General features: G+C 45.0%; 1 protein-coding gene across 7 annotated transcripts in view; it reads right to left on the minus strand.

The window, feature by feature from the left end:
• Positions 1 to 17121, minus strand: part of ASPH (aspartate beta-hydroxylase) — a 222074-nt gene that overhangs the window by 9199 nt on the left and 195754 nt on the right. For all 7 annotated transcript variants that reach the window (XM_060610597.2, XM_060610603.2, XM_060610599.2 and 4 more), the window contains 3 exons: positions 11517 to 11652; positions 5456 to 5547; positions 4933 to 5066 (listed from right to left, as the gene is read on the minus strand). In XM_060610597.2, coding sequence (XP_060466580.1) covers positions 4933 to 5066; positions 5456 to 5547; positions 11517 to 11652 — 362 coding nt within the window. The remainder of the gene's footprint in view (positions 1 to 4932; positions 5067 to 5455; positions 5548 to 11516; positions 11653 to 17121) is intronic.

Below are 17121 nucleotides of genomic sequence, written 5' to 3' on the forward strand. Positions count from 1 at the left end.
GGCCTCCCCAAAAAAGTATGTCCACCTGGAACCTGTGAATGTAAGCTTATTTGGAAAAAGAGTCTTTACGGTTGTAATAAAGATCTTGAGATAAGACCCTCCTGGATTAGGCTGGGCCCTAAATCCAATAGTAAGTGTGTTTATGAAGAGAAGGGGAGAAGATATAGGGGGAAGGTGTGTCGTGTTGGCAGAGGGAGAGATTGGAGCCATGTGTCCACAAGCCGAGAGACACCAAGGAATGCCAGCAGCTACCACAAGCCGGGAGAAAGGCAGGACACGGACCCTCCCTCAGAGCCTTTAGAAGAAGCCAACCCTCCTGACACCTGACTTTGGACTTCTGGACTCCAGAGCTACGAGACAATGAATTTTCTGTTGTTTAAAGTCATCCGGTTTGTGGTAATTTGTCACGGCAGCCTCAGGAAGCTGACACAAACATCAGCGTTTCTTGAGCTGAGTGACCTTGTGGAAGTTACTTGGCACCTTCACACCTCAGTCTCCCCAGTTACAAAAGAGATTTCAATAATCCCTTAGGATTGTTGTGAGGATTAATTAATAATGTAGCGCCTGTGGCATGCGAAGAAGTACTTCGTACAGCAAGCACGCTCTCGATCACTACTGTGTTCCTCCTCCTCCTCCTCACGGACACACACATGCGGTATGGAGAAGCATCTGGACAGTATCTTGGGGCATCAAGATCAAACATAATATTGACTTTTTTCTATTGTGCTTCTCTGTGTTTTACAAATTATGCACAAGGAATGTGCATCACGTATCAGTTTTACAGTCAGAGGGCACTTATTAATGTTAAGTGATCATTTTTATTTGTAACGATAAAAGGCCACGTAGCTGCGAGCTCGTCGTCAGATAAAAAGAGCGCGGCTGTTCGTCTCCGGCGACGGAATATTTAAACAAGACGCGTGCCAGCAGGACTCACACGGCACTGGAGGAACAGCAGTGTGATTGTTCACACCTGAGAACTACGATGCACGAATTGCTACGAGTAACCTCCTCTTTTGGGAGTCGAGAGCCTCTGAAAATTGCTTCCTGTCGCCTGGCGCAAGGGAGCCCGATTTCTTGGTCTATGTGTTTCTCTTTCCACACTAATAGTATTTCTACGCTAACAGCATGACACTTCCAGGTTTCATATTTCAGTATTTCTGTCTTCAGAGTCTAGAAACTGCCTGTCTCCCATCCAGATACCCAGCTGTTTTCCCCATAGGCATCACACAGCACTTAAATGGAGCCATTTCCCTTATGAAAAACATGAGTTTTGTAACGAAGTCCTTGGCCTGACCCAACTGCTCTTGAGTGAAGGCTTACTGAGGATGAGAATGTAACACAACATAAAACTCAAGAGAAGGGGCGCAGACAAGCCATCATGAGGAGGTGGAAAGGCATCGATGCTGTAGGCTCTTCAGGGAGGAGAGAACAGGAAGCACTTCATCCTCTGCAAAATCGCCTCCCTGACCCAACAACAGGTAGGTGGGTGGGGAGCACTCTTAAATTTTTTTTTTAAGTTTATTTATTATTTTGAGAGCGAGAGAGCGAGATTCCCAAGCAGGTTCCATGCTGACAGCGCAGATCCCGATGTGCAGCTTGAAGTCACAAACCGTGAGATCATGACCTGAGCTGAAATCAAGAGTCGGACGCGAAACTGACTGAACCACCCAGGCGCCCCAAGGAAAGCACTTTTTACTAATCACTGCAAAATACACCATCTGCAAATTACTGTTTTCAACAGGTACTTACAGTCCGTGGAAATTGAGGGGCGGCCAAGTGAATGTTGTTTCTCGTGCTTACCGAGGCCGGTGCTACTTCCTGTAGGTCAAGACCGTTAACCTAATCATGCTTTCAGCTTGAGGGGAGGGCCTGGCAGTCCCTTTCTTTGTCAAGCATGGTCACCAGGCGTCTGCTGGGAGCCTGGTGTGGGGAATGCACTGTGGACGTGCCGCTGGGGCGGCTCTCCCAGTGCCGCTCCTGCAGTTTGAGCCCTGCTGGGCTTCTTGTTCAAGCTTCCGGCACTCTCTACCTGCTCCCCTTCCTCACTGCCTCACTCTTTCCAGCTGGGCTTCTTGCTGCCTCAGGCCTCGGATGACAAGGATCAGTTCATACGTGTCTTTCTCCCTACCTGTTCGTAAGTGGACTTTTGTTTAGTGATGTTTTCCCCCAGAGTATCTATAAGCAGGACAGACAAGACAATTTAAAAAATAAACAGATGGCAGGATGGAGGGAGGGAAGTAGATCCAGAGACAGGAATAACAAATGACAAACTTCTAACCACAGGCAGTACTCAGGAAACAGGCCTGGTGCTCTTTCCCGTCTTCACTGCCCACGGTTATTTGGTCTCGTTCCCCGGCATTCTCTCCATTTCCCTGGGTCCCCCATCACGTCCTCACCCTGTTTCCCTTTGGTGGAGAGCTTGTGTACACAGAGTCCCCAAAGGCTTGACAAGGTCCATTTCATCTTGGGAGAAACTTCTTCCTGTCCGGCTGTCTCTGATTCTCGTCCTGGTTCTTCCCACCTCTGCCCTTGGCCGCCCCACCTCCCTGGTGGTTCTCTTTCCTCCTTCGGTCTTCTAAATGTGGATGGGTTCATGGAGTCTCAAGTTTCCTCCTGAATCTGCTAAGTCTGCCTCTCCAACCTTTATGTCCAGACATGGCTTCTCTCCCGAGCTCCAGGCATCTCTATCCAGCTGACTCCTGGATGTTTCCATTACTGTCTTCCAGTAGCAACTTAAATAAAATATATATAAACACTGAACTCATTACCCATTTCCCTGAACTTGCCTCACACCTCCCAAGTTCTCAGTATTCGCTAAAGCATCAACCATCTCCTATTGACCCAAATAGACACACGCCGAGGCATCTTGGACTCTCCCTCCCTTACACCACACGCTTGAGTCAAGGCGCATAAGATCTCCTGTACCTGCCCATTACTCTCCCTTTGCTTCCAGCATCCCGAGTCCAGCTCTTCTTGGGTGGGCCACCATGACAGGGTGCTAACTGTTCTTCCTGCCTTCCCGCATCCTCCCCGCCATGGCTTCCAGAGTAACTTCCTGACAAGAGTCTGATCCCACTATCAAATACTGATCAAAGCTTTCTTTAATTGGGCTTCTATTCTGCTTTCATTTTCCAACCGTATTCTATGTGAGCTGTTAAAATTTTTAGCCAAGAAGGCCGTTAGACGAGGGTGGCTTCCACGCCTTGGCAGCCTAAGTAAGCAAACTAAAGTCTAAGCCAGAGTCAATGCACCTGAATCTGAGAAAGTGAAGCAGAAGAGCAACTGATCACAAACAGCCAACCGAGTTTTCCGAAGCAGGGCCAACTGCTTACACGGTATCTAGTGAAATACTTCCTTTGCTTGGCTTCAGCATCTTCTCTCTGGAAACCCTGCCCTCCAGCTCCTGCCCTGGGGCACTCCTACCCACCTTTGCTTTGACACTATGCAATGTGAATCGATGCATGCCCAAATGAACTCTCGAAAATTTTAACGTGCATCAGTTTACTGAGGTATACTGTTGTATACACTTGTGGTTGCTGGCATCACTCCATATTCTCCCTATGTGCCCTCTCTCATTTTTGGCTTCTGTGCCTTCGCAGATCCTATTCTTTCAGCCTGAAATGCCTCCCCCCTGCCCCAGCTTTCAATGTCCAAACCCTTCCTGTCTTTAAGAGTCACCACTGTCAAGATTCTCAAAACCCCAGCAGCAAATGAGCTAGCTGCCCATTGTCCCATCTGTAGCATTTTTATCTGTACTGCTCTTATGACTCCGACATTTGAGCCTGTGGTATGTCCCTGACGAAGCACGTCTGGCAGAGGAAAGCCCTATCTGAACCTCCCACAGCACTCCGTGTCGCCACGCCACGTGCAGGACAGGCAGGTCTCTGCCAACAACCAAACGAACAACTCAAACTACCTCCCGAATAGGAGGTACCTCCCCGCCCCATCGGACCTCTACTGAGGACCCTGAGAAATGACTAAGAAGATAGCAACCTGGTTTCTGCCCTCCAGGAGCTTCTAGCTCACAGAGATTAGGCGAGCATACGCCAACTGATAAAAAGCAATGGGAGATACAGAATAGGATTACTGAGAATCTATACTATATACGCACTCAAAAGTCAGAAGAGAGGCTCCTTTGTATGAAACGACATTGGATCTTAGCAATAGGCTTATTTTGGATGAGTGTAAAGAAGGGCATTCTCGGTGGCCGGAGTAATAGGATTAGGACAGCAAAAGGCACGGGCAGAAGGGCCTAACATTCACCACATCCCACTCATGTTAGGACGTGGGCTCGGTGCCTTGTATGTATTATTTCATTCGATCCCACAATAATCCTGCAGAGGAGACAGCATCATTGCCAATTTCATAAGTGAGGAGGCTGAGGTTCGAAGGGATTAAGGAATGGGCCCAGGTTGTGCAGGATTAGGTGGCAGAGCTGGGGTTTGAAAACGGCAGCCTGGGATTTGAAACACACAGCCTGTTTCTGTTGCCCCATGCTGCCTCCCCTAGAGCAACACACGTAAGTATCACTGGGCATTTTCTTCAGGAAGGGGGACCCTCGGCATTGATGAATAATTCAAGTTGTAGAGCAATAAACACAATGTGTAATATGTATAGGGCTCAGCACAAGATGGTTGGTCCTGAGTGCAAGTCTGTCCATCCAGAAAGAGAAGCGAGAAGGCTCTTCACTGAGATGACAGTGGTGTGGGGAGAAATGATTAGGGAGGGCGGCCCTAGACCTGACCTGAGGAGTCCCTCCAGACTCACGGAAAGCACAAGGAAGGGACACAGACTAGAGTGTGGATTAGTATCACCCACTCCAGCCTACTTCAGTTACAAAGGGAGAGAAATAACCCAACTGAACACAGACTGGTTGTAAGGAACACCCCTCTTCAGAGGTGATACGAGAGGAAACGATGGCAGGAAACATACTTGCTCTCGTTGGCACATCGGATCTTGCAGCCTTCCTTGGGAATCACCAAGCCCAGGTGCATCCGGAGCCGGCAGTTGGTGGGGCCCGTGTGCGGCCACACGTGGGTTCCCGGGTGCATGACGGAATACTTGATCTGCGCAGAAAAAGTAACACACCGGTCATCCACGCATCGACGGGTGGAGGAAATGCTACATTAAAGTGACCGCAGAAAATCACTTGGGAAAGTAATTACTTCTTCCAAGAAGGAATTACTTGGGAAGACTGAGAATGTATATTCTCGTCTAGTTTCTTTGTGAAGGAACTGAAGATAAGGACTCTCATTTTCCACGAAGCGATAAACACTGAACATCTTCCACCCTCAGCTCTGCCACCGACCACACGGAATGGCGTTTCGTTAAAGAGAGAAGAAAAAAAGAGGCCTTTGTTTGGCCCAAAGCAATAACTGTTGCTTTATAAACATTAGCATTCCTTTATTCCTAATAACTGTGTTCTTCGGGTCACCAAAGACACGCTAGGTACTACCTGTCCTCTTCGGCATCCTGTTGTCTCGGGGAATTTATCGAGTAGAGAACAGGTTTTAGGAGCTCCTTTACAGGCATTTTCATTTTTTCTTCCTAGAAGAAGAAATGGTAAAACCATCGTTAGAAACAAATCACAGTAAAATTTTAGCTCATCCTGTTTTGCCCATGGGCAATCTGTATCGTCACCCTCACTGGGAATGAGGAGGCTGAGCAAACACAAGAAGACAAAGCATAAAGTGTCTTCCACCAGCAGACGAGCAGGGCAATGACCAGAAATCTCCACTCAGCGTTGGGCAACTTGACTAAGGATGTCTAATGGACAAGGTGAGTGCCGAATCCTATTTTTCTCCCGGTGACAGGCAGAATAATGCCCCCCTCCCAAGGGTGTCCATGTTGCAAGCAGGAACCTATGAATATGTTATGTTACATGGCAAGGGGAATAAAAGTTGCAGAAGACATTGAGATTTCTAATCAGCCGACCTGAGAATACAGAGATTGTCCTGGATAAAGTGGATGGGTGTCATGACATCAAAGAGTCCTTCAATGTGGAAGAGGGAGGCAGAATAGTGTCTGAGTGATACAGAAGGAGAAAGACTTGACCGGCCACTGCTGGCTTTGAGGATGGACAGCAAGCTCAAGTCAAGGAATGTGGGTAGACTCCAGGAGCTGGAGCCTCCAGAGGGAATATGGCCCTGAGGACACTCTGATTTTAGCCCAGGGAGACCACTGTAGACCTCCAGACCTGTGAAGGTAATACATTTGTGTCATTTGAAAGCCACTAAATTTGTGGTCATTTGTTACAGCAGTCACAGGAGACTCCCTAAGGAAAAAACCAGCTTCTGTTTCTAACCTAAAAATGCATTCCTAGGACTACAGCAAAGAGTTACCTGAACATTTTTCATGGGAATTCAATGTCATTCTCATTGTACAGATCATTCTTCATACGTTGATAAAGAAGAGGATGTAAATGAAGAGGGGAAGGCGTCTCTGAGAGACGATGTTTTTCTCTAAGTGACAGTGTCAGGAGCACAGATTTTGGGACATGGTCTTAAGCATCCTGAACTATATAAATTTCTTCACCATTGACAAAATAACTGTGTTTTAGAAAAGACGTGCTCAGAAATGTACACGGCATTATTTGCTCTCATGGAGAAAAATGATGGATTTTTTTTTTTTTTTTTACAGATAGAAAAACTGTAATTCCCTATTCAAGAGTCCTACAAGGGACTGCTACATCTAAAGCTGAGTTTAACTTTACTTAATTTTTAGTTGGGTCCCAGGATAATCATATACCAAGAATAAAATGAGTTACAAGGAATGCAACTTAAAGGTATTCTCCTTGGGGTGCCTAGGTGGCTCAGTTGGTTAAACATCTGACTCTTGATTTTCGCTCAGGTCATGATCTTACAGTTCTGTGAGTTCGAGCCCCACATTGTGCTCTGTGCTGACAGTGTGGAGCCTGACCGGGATTCTATCTCCCTCTCTCTGCCCCACCCCTGCTCTCTCTCTCTCAAAAATACATAAATAAACTTAAGAAAAAAGTGTTTTCTTCAAATGGACCCCAATGTTCTAGAAAACAATGTCTATATGTACAGTAGCTTTTCCTAAGTAATCTTTTTGCCCCTTGAGTAAAGTATTAGTTGTTATTTTTAGTGATTAATGGAGTTGAATGATAAATGGCAGTTTGGCCAAACAGATTCCTGTATCATGTCATCATAAAGCATTTTTAAGCCTAGCTTCCCATGACTTCCCATATGCAGGATCTGGGGATGGCCTGGTAGAAAGCCCCGATTCTGGGTTCTGTGCTGTGCAGGCAGCAGTTAAGTGAAGTCTGGAGGCTTCAGGAACAGCCAGAAGTGGCTGGACTTTCCGTGGGCGCGGTAGTGAGGACTGAGCAGGTGCCCCGTAGAGAACAGGTGTGTTGTACCTTAATGAAGGGTAACCTAACGGATTGGGTTTCACTAGGACTGCCACTTGGTCAGGGCTAAATGTGAACATCTTTAGCCTTGGAAGACACTGTAAACACATATGTAAACACATATTCTCCATGTAGTAGATGCTTGGCATTCGTGGATTTCCATCGGCAGCTTTAAGGATTCGCACGTGATGGTGAGCATTTAGGAACGCAACCACAGTTCCGTGGTGCTCACGGTGGGCCAGGAACCACCTGACATACTCAAAAGGACTCATCTGATGCCTACAACTCCTGGCGAGGGAGGTGCCGTCAGAGCTGTGTTTTAGAGAAGAGGAACTGAGGCACAGAGAGGTGACACAGCAGGAATTCAGCCAAACTGGACCCAGAGTCCATGTTCTTAACCATGACCCAAGTAATCATGACCTAAGACCGCCCCTCCCTTACTGTTATTATTATATAACATACGGTTATTAGGTAGTAAAAAAGTAGTACCACTCTCACTTAGTGGATAATTGTGTACCAGATCTTTCGAGAGCACTCACTGATTCTAGTAACAACCCCATACTTGAGGCACGGTTCTCGTTGTCCTTTTTCGGATGAGGATCTGAGGCTCAGAGATTCAGGAACATGTTTGCATCACACAACTAACGAATGGTGCGGCCAGGCCTCCAGTTTGGGGTTGCTGGCCTCCAAAACCTCTGCTTTCAGCATAATTTACAACTCGGTCACATCACGGGTTAGAAAGCAGCTGTGAAAAGCAGCTCCCTCAGCTGAGGAGAAGACTGTCCAGCGGCAGGATTCAGTGTGGCCTTACTGCTGTCTGATTATTTCTCACCGAGTTTAAACTAACTCTGAAGAAGCGATGGACTTGGGAGAAGATGGCCCTAGAAGGAGTTTTATCAATGCAGATTTGGAAGAATCAGTTGGATATTTCATTGACATGTGAAAATACTTCATAAGAAATATTCACGGAGGCGGGATGTTTAAAGGTCTTGGGTTTTGTCTTTCTTAAGTTTCAAGGCTCTGCTGGGATAACAACAGGTTCGTCTTGCACGACGAATCTGACCGACTGTCAGCGGCTCCCTAGAACACCGTGTTGAGAAGGACTCAGAGGTTCAGCTCGAGCTTATCCAGAAAGGCTACTGAGACTGGTTAGCACTGTCTCCTATGGGCTCGGGAAGAAAAAGTGCACACATACGGTGTATTTGCCAGCTACATATTTTACTGTTCACTGCTGGTGATGATTGATAAGTACGAGCAAAAGAAACACTCCATGACATTCACTTAGCAATTTGAAAACACATTTTTAGGGAAAAAAATAACCCATTATTTACATTTGTTGATTCTTTTCCTCCAAGTCCAAACAGTTGTCCCTTTAAAAATTTTTTTTTAATGTTTATTATATTTGAGAGAGAGAGAAACAGAGAGCAAGCAAGGGAGGCGCAGAGAGGGAGGGAGACACAGAATCCGAAGCAGGCTCCAGGTTCCGAACTGTCAGCACAGAGCCTGACGCGGGGCTCGAACCCACGGACCGCGAGATCATGACCTGAGCCAAAGTCGGTCGTTCAACCGACTGAGCTGCCCGGGCGCCCCAACAGTTGTCTCTTTAAAAAGGAATAAATATTCTTCAGCCTTGATGATGTTACCTGGAGACCCACCACAAGACCCAGTACCATTGGGAGAAAAATGGAATTTCCAGCCATAGCTTTATGGCCTTCAACCATCTAGCAGCATCCTCTCTTGACTAGACTAGAGGACCACTAAGTCAACTAATTCAGATACTCAGCAGCCTCTGTGTGTGGACCTGAGCTCTCAGTGTGGCTGAGACCGCCCTGCTGCCTCTCTTCCTCATATCTCCCTCCACCGCGCCCCCGCCCCCCACCACAGGATTCTCTCTCCAGTTTCTGCGCCACAGGGCCTGAGAGGGCACCTGGCTTCAAGGATTCCACCCTGCGTCCGTGCAAGCTATGGTACTAGTTGTCTTCGAAATTCTTTAAACTGTGAATGTGTTCGCAGAAACTGGCTCCTGGATTCCTCCCAGAAGCCTGGAACCACAAACGAAAGGCCACAAAAAACCTTAACAAAACTTCCTAAAAGAGGAACCACGTGACTTCTATTGTCTTAGGACGCACACACAAAAAAATACAATTAGAAATTAATTTCTGTGTAATTAACTGCAACTAATTGGAAAACACATACTTATGATATCCACCGCCCCGCCCCCCCCCCCCCCCCCCCAAATACACACACAGGTCAACTATTTTGAGTCAAAATGGAAATCAAGCGAGAAATGCAGTCACTCTCTGGAAATAATACAAGTGAAAAATATCACATATTACAGCTTAAGGAATACATTTTGTCACAATTAAATTATTGTTAAATGCGGAAATTTAAGTCAAAATATTGCCTTCAACCAAATCTTGTCACCATCATTTTTTTCTTGCTTGCCTAAAACATTTATTTATTTATTTATTTATTTATTTATTTATTTATTTATTATTTTTTAAGTAGGCTCCACACCCAACGTGGGGCTTGAACTCACAATCCTGAGACCAAGAGTTGCATGCTCCAGTGACTGAACGAGCCTGGCACCCGGCTTGATAACTTCTATCTGCCTATAATGCCCTGCCGATTTCAACTTTATCAGAGCACCTGTTTATAGCAGGGACTGTGGTTCTGGAAATTACTGCCAGGAGGCCTGCTGTACTGAAGCACTGTTCTAGGAGGGCATAAGGACGCTGGTGCAGAAGCGTATTAATGCCACCGAGGCATCAGATGAACTGGTGAATGCTTAAGGCCAACACAATTCATGCATTCTAGTGAGTTGCCAGCAGACAGATTTAGCATGTTGTTCACATAGTGACCCTGTCACTCCCTTAAAAAAAAAACCTTGCTGGCAAGAAAGCTGACAGTCTCTAACAATCACGCGATCTCTCTTCTGAGAGACTGTCTTTGAAAATGTTACTGAAGTAGCTCTTCTTCTCTTCTGTGCAAACCATTCTGAGAGCACAAGAGAGGAAAATGTGCTTACTTGTCCTTCAATGTAAGCCCCACCGCCTGTCCTCTCGATTTATTTGGTGCCGCGGACTCTTCACCATGGATCTGTTTCTGGATGGCTGTTAACCCAGGTTGACTTGATTTCTCAAGAAGAGAACTGGAAAGAGCCTTACACATAAAATCCAATGCTCCTCATTTACAGGACAGATTGATATATTCACTCATTGAACACACACATATTGGAGTCCCGTGTATGTGCCTGAGCCCGGGTTCAGCCCAAGGAATGTTCGGTGGAATGTGAACCACTTCCTATTCTTGAGGAGCACAGACACTAGTCATTATCTCCTGTCACTCTGTCACACCTGTCACTCTGGACTGTTATCATCTCCGACCCATGGTGACTCCATCTTGGCACGCGACATCATCTCCGTGCTACAGAGCAAATGAGGCTCAGGGTAGGTCCTTTCTAAGATAGTAATTAGCGCATGGTAGACTTTCAGTTAAGCCTACACAACAGGGTTAGTCTTTGTAACATATCATTTTTTAAAAATGTTTATTGATGTTGGAGAGAGAGAGAGAGATAGTGAGCAGCAGAGGGGCAGAGAGAGAAGGTCTGGGACAGGGGATCCGAAGCAGCCTCTGTGCTGACAGCAGAGAGCCTGATGTGGGGGCTCGAACTCATGAACCATGAGATCATGAGCTGAACCGAAGTCAGAGGCTTAACATATGAAACCACCCAGGTGCCCCTGTAACATGTCATTTAATGGGAAAGACCAGATGAATCAAAATACTATTTATATATTTATCCAAATACACATGTGAACACACACACACACACACACACACACACACACACACACACCAGTAAATGTTCACATGTAGTTTAAAGAAACAATGATGGGTTTATTTTTGAGACAGAGAGAGACAGAGCATGAACGGGGGAGGGGCAGAGAGAGAGGGAGACACAGAATCGGAAGCAGGCTCCAGGCGCTGAGCCATCAGCCCAGAGCCCGACGCGGGGCTCGAACTCACGGTCTGTGAGATCATGACCTGAGCTGAAGTCGGACGCTTAACCGACCGAGCCACCCAGGCGCCCCAACAATGATGGGTTTAGATAACGTATTTTTTCATCTAGAAGTCAGGAGCTCACCTTGCTGCCACAGCGTAAACTGACTCCAGTCGCCTTTCTCCCTCAGGTTTTCATCTTCAGGCAGGAAGAGGCCTTTGGCTTTGTCCATCACTGCAAGGCCTTCATCACGGATTAACTTCCAGTTTCTTTCTAAGGACTAGAAGGAAGATTCTGGTGTTACTGGACTGAAAACATCCCTGGGAGTCATTATAATGACTCTCAGCTTTTTGTTTATCTGATTCACACAGTAACGAAATTTGTGCTCTCAACTACTTGCTTATTTCAATTTCCTCTGGGACTTCTTGTCAAGGGTTTAAAAGAAGCCCTATCATTTTTGAGAACTGAATGCCTTTGCGGCATAAACATTTCAATAACCCCTCAGACAACAGTCCCCTCCAAAACGTAAGTGTCTTGTTTTTTTAAGATCGTAAGCGAACAAGACCATTGCTCTTGCTGATCCTGGCACATGTGACCCTGCATGTCACACCCCGGCGTCCAAAGTGGCTTGCAAATCACAGAGTTCATCTTCCAACAGAGGTCCTCGGGAAGATGCCATTCAACACGGTGAACGTTAATCACATTTTAAAGACATTGGAAACGTGTCCATTGGGACTTTTGATGAATTACAGAGTGAACAGCAAAACAAAGCAAATAAATGCCCTCGTGTTTAGAACTCAGCCAAACAAACCTATTTCTTTGACTTCTTATTTATAAGGGTGGTTAGCCCTGGTCAGAAAGTGGGCTTAGGACCAGCACAGCCTGGAGTGGCCAGGCAGATGCTGGCAGGCCGGCGGAAGGAGCATTCTGGAGCTCTCGCCTCCTGGTAATCCTCACTACCACGCTGCGATGTTGACGAGGGCAGGACAGAGGGCAAAGTAGGCCGGAGTGAGCAGGTGGAGTGGCAAACGGGAACTACCCTCAGAAGAAAGAACAAAACCTGCTTTCCTACTGTACAATGAGACTAATCGTACAGCTAAACCAGGATTTTGAAATGTTAACAATGCCCAACATTTCTAGGTTAAAAGGGAGGTGGATGTAATAGTTGAATATATGGGTACATGGATAGAGAGGAACACAGTACCTGATTTCAACAAGGATCAGGGCTCAAGAGCATGGAACCAGAACTAGTAAGTTACAAACAAAGAGAAAAATTTTGACACACAAAAAATGGAAACAACAATTAGCGCTCCCCGAAAAGGGATTAAGGCACCTTGTAAAACATGGTTCTCTATCTTTTGAACCAATCAAGCGAAACTGGTTGACCGATTATTGGACAGAGCAAGGCATGAGATAATGTGTGAAGTGTTTTTACCAACCCGTGCTTTATGAATTCATGATTCAATGTAGGAAGAAAGATAAGGAGTCAGGAAGGCTGCATAGGCAGAGGGCCCTGAGAGACGGGTGCCCTCAGAGATTTGTATGAAAACATGGCGTGAACTTCGGCCAAATACTTGTTATATCACGTGACATTAAGATATTCCAGGGCAAGACCCAGATTTTAAGATTACTGATTTTCTACTTTTTTCTCCCCCCTCCGTTTCTTTGAGTCTACCGGCTTATTTCTTTTTTAAATGTCATCTTTGTTGAGGTATGACTGACACGTAAAATTGTAGGATACTTAAAAGCGTACATTGTGGTGATCTGATGTAAAGATACGTTGTGAAAGGATTTCTTCCACCTGGTCAATCAACACATTCATCACCTCACAAATTTATCTTTTACTTTTTAACTTTTAAATGTTTTGCTGAGAACATTTAAGTTCTACTCTCTTAACACATTTTAATTAGACAATACAGTGTAATCAACTACAGTCACCATGTTAATTAGATCCTCAGACCTTATTCATCTTATGGATGAAAGTTGATACCCTTTACCAACGTCTCCCTATTTCCTTCACGCCCCCCCACCCCCCGCCCCACACCACCCTAGCCCCTGGCAACCACTTTTCTACTCTCCATGTCTAGGAGTTTGACTTTTTCTTTTTTAAAATTTAGGTCCCACATGTAAGTGATACCCTACATTATTTGTCTTTCTCTGTCTGGCTTATCTCACTTAGCATAATGCCCTCAAGGTTCATCCATGTTGTTGCAAATGGCAGAATTTCCTTCCTTCTTATGCTGAATAATATTCCAGTGTGTGTGTGTGTGTGTGTGTGTGTGTACATGTGTGTTTATGTGTACGTATATCATATCTTCTTTATCCATCCGTTGATGGACACTGTGGTTGTTTCTCTGTTTTGGTTATTGTGGATAATGGTGCAACGAACGTGAGAATGCAAAAATCTCTTCCATATCTCACTTTGGATATATGCCCAGAAGTAGGATTGGCAGGTCATATGGTGGTTCTATTTTTAATTTTTTGAGGAACCTCCATATTGTTTTCCACGGTGGCTACACCAATTTACCCATTTTACGCTGCTATTTCTGTGAGACCCACCTACTGATTTGTGTCAAAATCCAAAGCTGTAGCTACCATCACACTGATTCACGCTGGTGCTGTTCATCAGTAATTCCAACGCTACTTCATCCCAAGTAGGTGATTCATAAATAGCAAGTCAAAGACAGAATTCCAATAAAAAGATACTCAAAAGCCCCCACTTTGGCATGATGGTCGTTTTCAAGAATCCCAAGATTATGGAAAAGAAAAGAAAATGCTCCCCGTATATTCACATCTTCTTAAATGGACCAATCGCCAACACTCCTTGTGGCTATTGGAATTTGTTCAAGTTGATGGATAATTCGGTTAGACTCGTGTTAAACTAGCACGCATATGAGGGGAGAATGACCTTTCTAATACATGAAGTTGCTTTTCAGATGAGGTTACGGGAGCCTTACACAGCAGGCTCTTCCCTTTTTCCCTCCTGGTATTTTAGAAGTTTCCTTCATTTCTTCTGAAAGCTGATGTCAGGGAAATCTTTGCAAACAGCTGATCTTTAGTTACTAAAACAGGGCCCTGAAGCCCTAAGGAGAATGTTAAAGGGAAAGCATCACTACACACAACTATTTTTTATTTATTTTTTATATTTGTACTAAATAAAATTTTTAAAATTTTACTTACAATCAGGCTGCCTTTCACCAAAGTAATGAGTGTACTTGTTTTTTTCAACTCTGGAAAGATACAGCACGGTCTCTTTTATCAGTGTCAGGGAGAAATTAGGGATGGGACGTGGGAATTTTATTTTTAGGCATCAATCGAGGAACCACATTGTATAAAATCTGCATGATTACAGGGGACTAAACACCAAACTTAATTACGCAGTGTGTGTGTGTATGACAGAGAGAGAGAGAGAGAGAGAGAGAGAGAGAGAAAGGATATGAATTTCTCTATAGCAATACCACTCAGATGTCCAACAGGAACTTGAAGGCTCACACAGACCAGGCCATGCCTACCTTTTTAAAGGACTCATCTAAAATATTACTTCTTTGATCCTAAATACACCCATTTCATAAAACCGAGAAAAGACACTGACAAGGTTGACACTTGCGTTGGTTGCCGAGAAGATAACAGCTTGTAATTCACGTTCCTTCTTGTGGCAACAGAGACTAGAGAGCACAGAGATCGGATTGTTGTTACGCTACATGGCTTCATAAACCCATCACGGGCACGTGACTTTTGCTAAACCTCACTTACATTGGGCAGTCAAGTCATCTCGACGTGGCGTCCCCAGCTTCGAGCCTCACTAATCCCACGACATACTACAGTTCTCCTGTTTCTCCTGAATCCAACCCCCACCCCCAAGCAGTTCAGGGCATGGTCCTCACGTCCCAGATGTTCTGCTCATTCACCTGGATGGTATGCTTTTCTCTTCAACATCAAATTAGGTTAGGTCCATTTTTATTTTTATTTATTTTTAAAATTTTATGAAAACATTTTGCTTTAATGTCTATTTATTTTTGAGAGAGAGATAGAGCGTGAGCAGGGGAGAGGCAGGGGGAGGGAGACACAATCTGCAGCAGGCTCCAGGCTCTGAGCTGTCAGCACAGACCGAGAGATCATAACCTGAGCTGAAGTTGGATGCTTAACCGACTGAGCCACCCAGGTGCCTCAGATGAAGTCCATTTTTAAAGTCTTCTCCCAAAACAGATTTCTTGTACAACGTCTTTAAAGAAGCAAACTAAAGCCAAACTGATTCTTCTAGTTAAATAGTTAAATTTCTCTCCATATTTTTATTCTTTTTTTTTTTTTTTAAATTTTTTTAACGTTTATTTATTTTTGATACAGAGAGAGACAGAGCATGAACAGGGGAGGAGCAGAGAGAGAGGGAGACACAGAATCTGAAACAGGCTCCAGGCTCTGAGCCGTCAGCACAGAACCCGACATGGGGCTCGAACTCACGGACTGTGAGATCATGACCTGAGCCGAAGTTGGCCGCTTAACCGACCGAGCCACCCAGGCGCCCCTCCATATTTTTATTCTTAAAAACACACATTTGCGGGGCACCTGGGTGGCTCAGTCAGTTAAATGTCTGAGTTTGGCTCAGGTCATGATCTCATGGTTCGTGGGTTCGAGTTCCACGTGGGGCTCTTTGTTGTCGGCATAGAGTCTGCTTCAGATCCTCTGTCCCCCCCCTCTCTCTCTGCTCTTCCCCTACTTGCACTCTCTGTCTCTTAAAAATAAATAAACATTAAAAAAAATTAAAAGAATAAAATTAAACATTTTAAAAAGTCAAATATTACTACAGGTCTTACAATAAAAGCAACAGTCTCTCACTCGATTCTTCCCCCATCCTGAGTCCAACCGCAGTGAATTCCTTTGAACGCTTCTATTAGGAAAAGTAACAAGTTAACAATCCAATGTCTTCTTTTCCCTCTTCTCCATCTTGCAATACAGTTAATTTCAAGAGTCTTTCGCACATCGGCGTAAATTCACGTTAAGGTTTTATACTGTTATCACAACGAGGGATCGTTCACCCCTGAGTAGTACTGTAGTGACACTTCATTCCACATTTTTCCCCCTTTCCCTTGGCTTCATTCTGTAATGCACTTAGAGAATTCTATAGCACTAAAAGGGTGATAGAAAATCTCTTGGTACCATTCTGCCCTTTACCAAACACACCATATAAGCCACTCCTTTCTTCCTCTCTTTTTCTGAGGATAACGGTGCAGTAGCCATCGGCCTTGCTTTGACCTGGACTGGCTGTTGTCTGGGCCTGCAGGGCAAGCATCAGCAGGGAACTTCGTCTGGCTCCTGCCAGGTACTGGCCTTCCTAATTATTGCATTCTAGCTGTTCCCAAGAACGCAGGGTACGGCACAGGTAAAACTAAAATTCTGAAAATATCTGAAGCTATATTTACATCTGATTGAAGGCGGGGCAGTGTCCCGAATTCTAGGCAGGAAATACTTTCTCCTGAGAATTCTGAAAGCAATGCTACATTATATTATAATTTAGGGTTGCTGTTGGGAAATCTGAACTTTTAGGTGCCTTTTTTTTGGGGGGGGGGTCCCCTCAGAAAACTTTAAAGGAAGTCAGTACAGAATAGTAGGTACGGAGCTAGACTGCCTGGTTTGGAAATCTGACTCTCCCACTTACCAGCCATGTGATATTGAGCAACTTACTTGTCCACCGTGCCTTAAGAGTGAAATATTCCTACTTCCCTCAAGAGTCTCTAAATTAAATGTGCTGAAA

The sequence above is a fragment of the Panthera onca genome, chromosome F2 (assembly GCF_046562875.1).
Source record: "Panthera onca isolate mPanOnc1 chromosome F2, mPanOnc1 haplotype 2, whole genome shotgun sequence".
NCBI lineage: Eukaryota > Metazoa > Chordata > Mammalia > Carnivora > Felidae > Panthera > Panthera onca.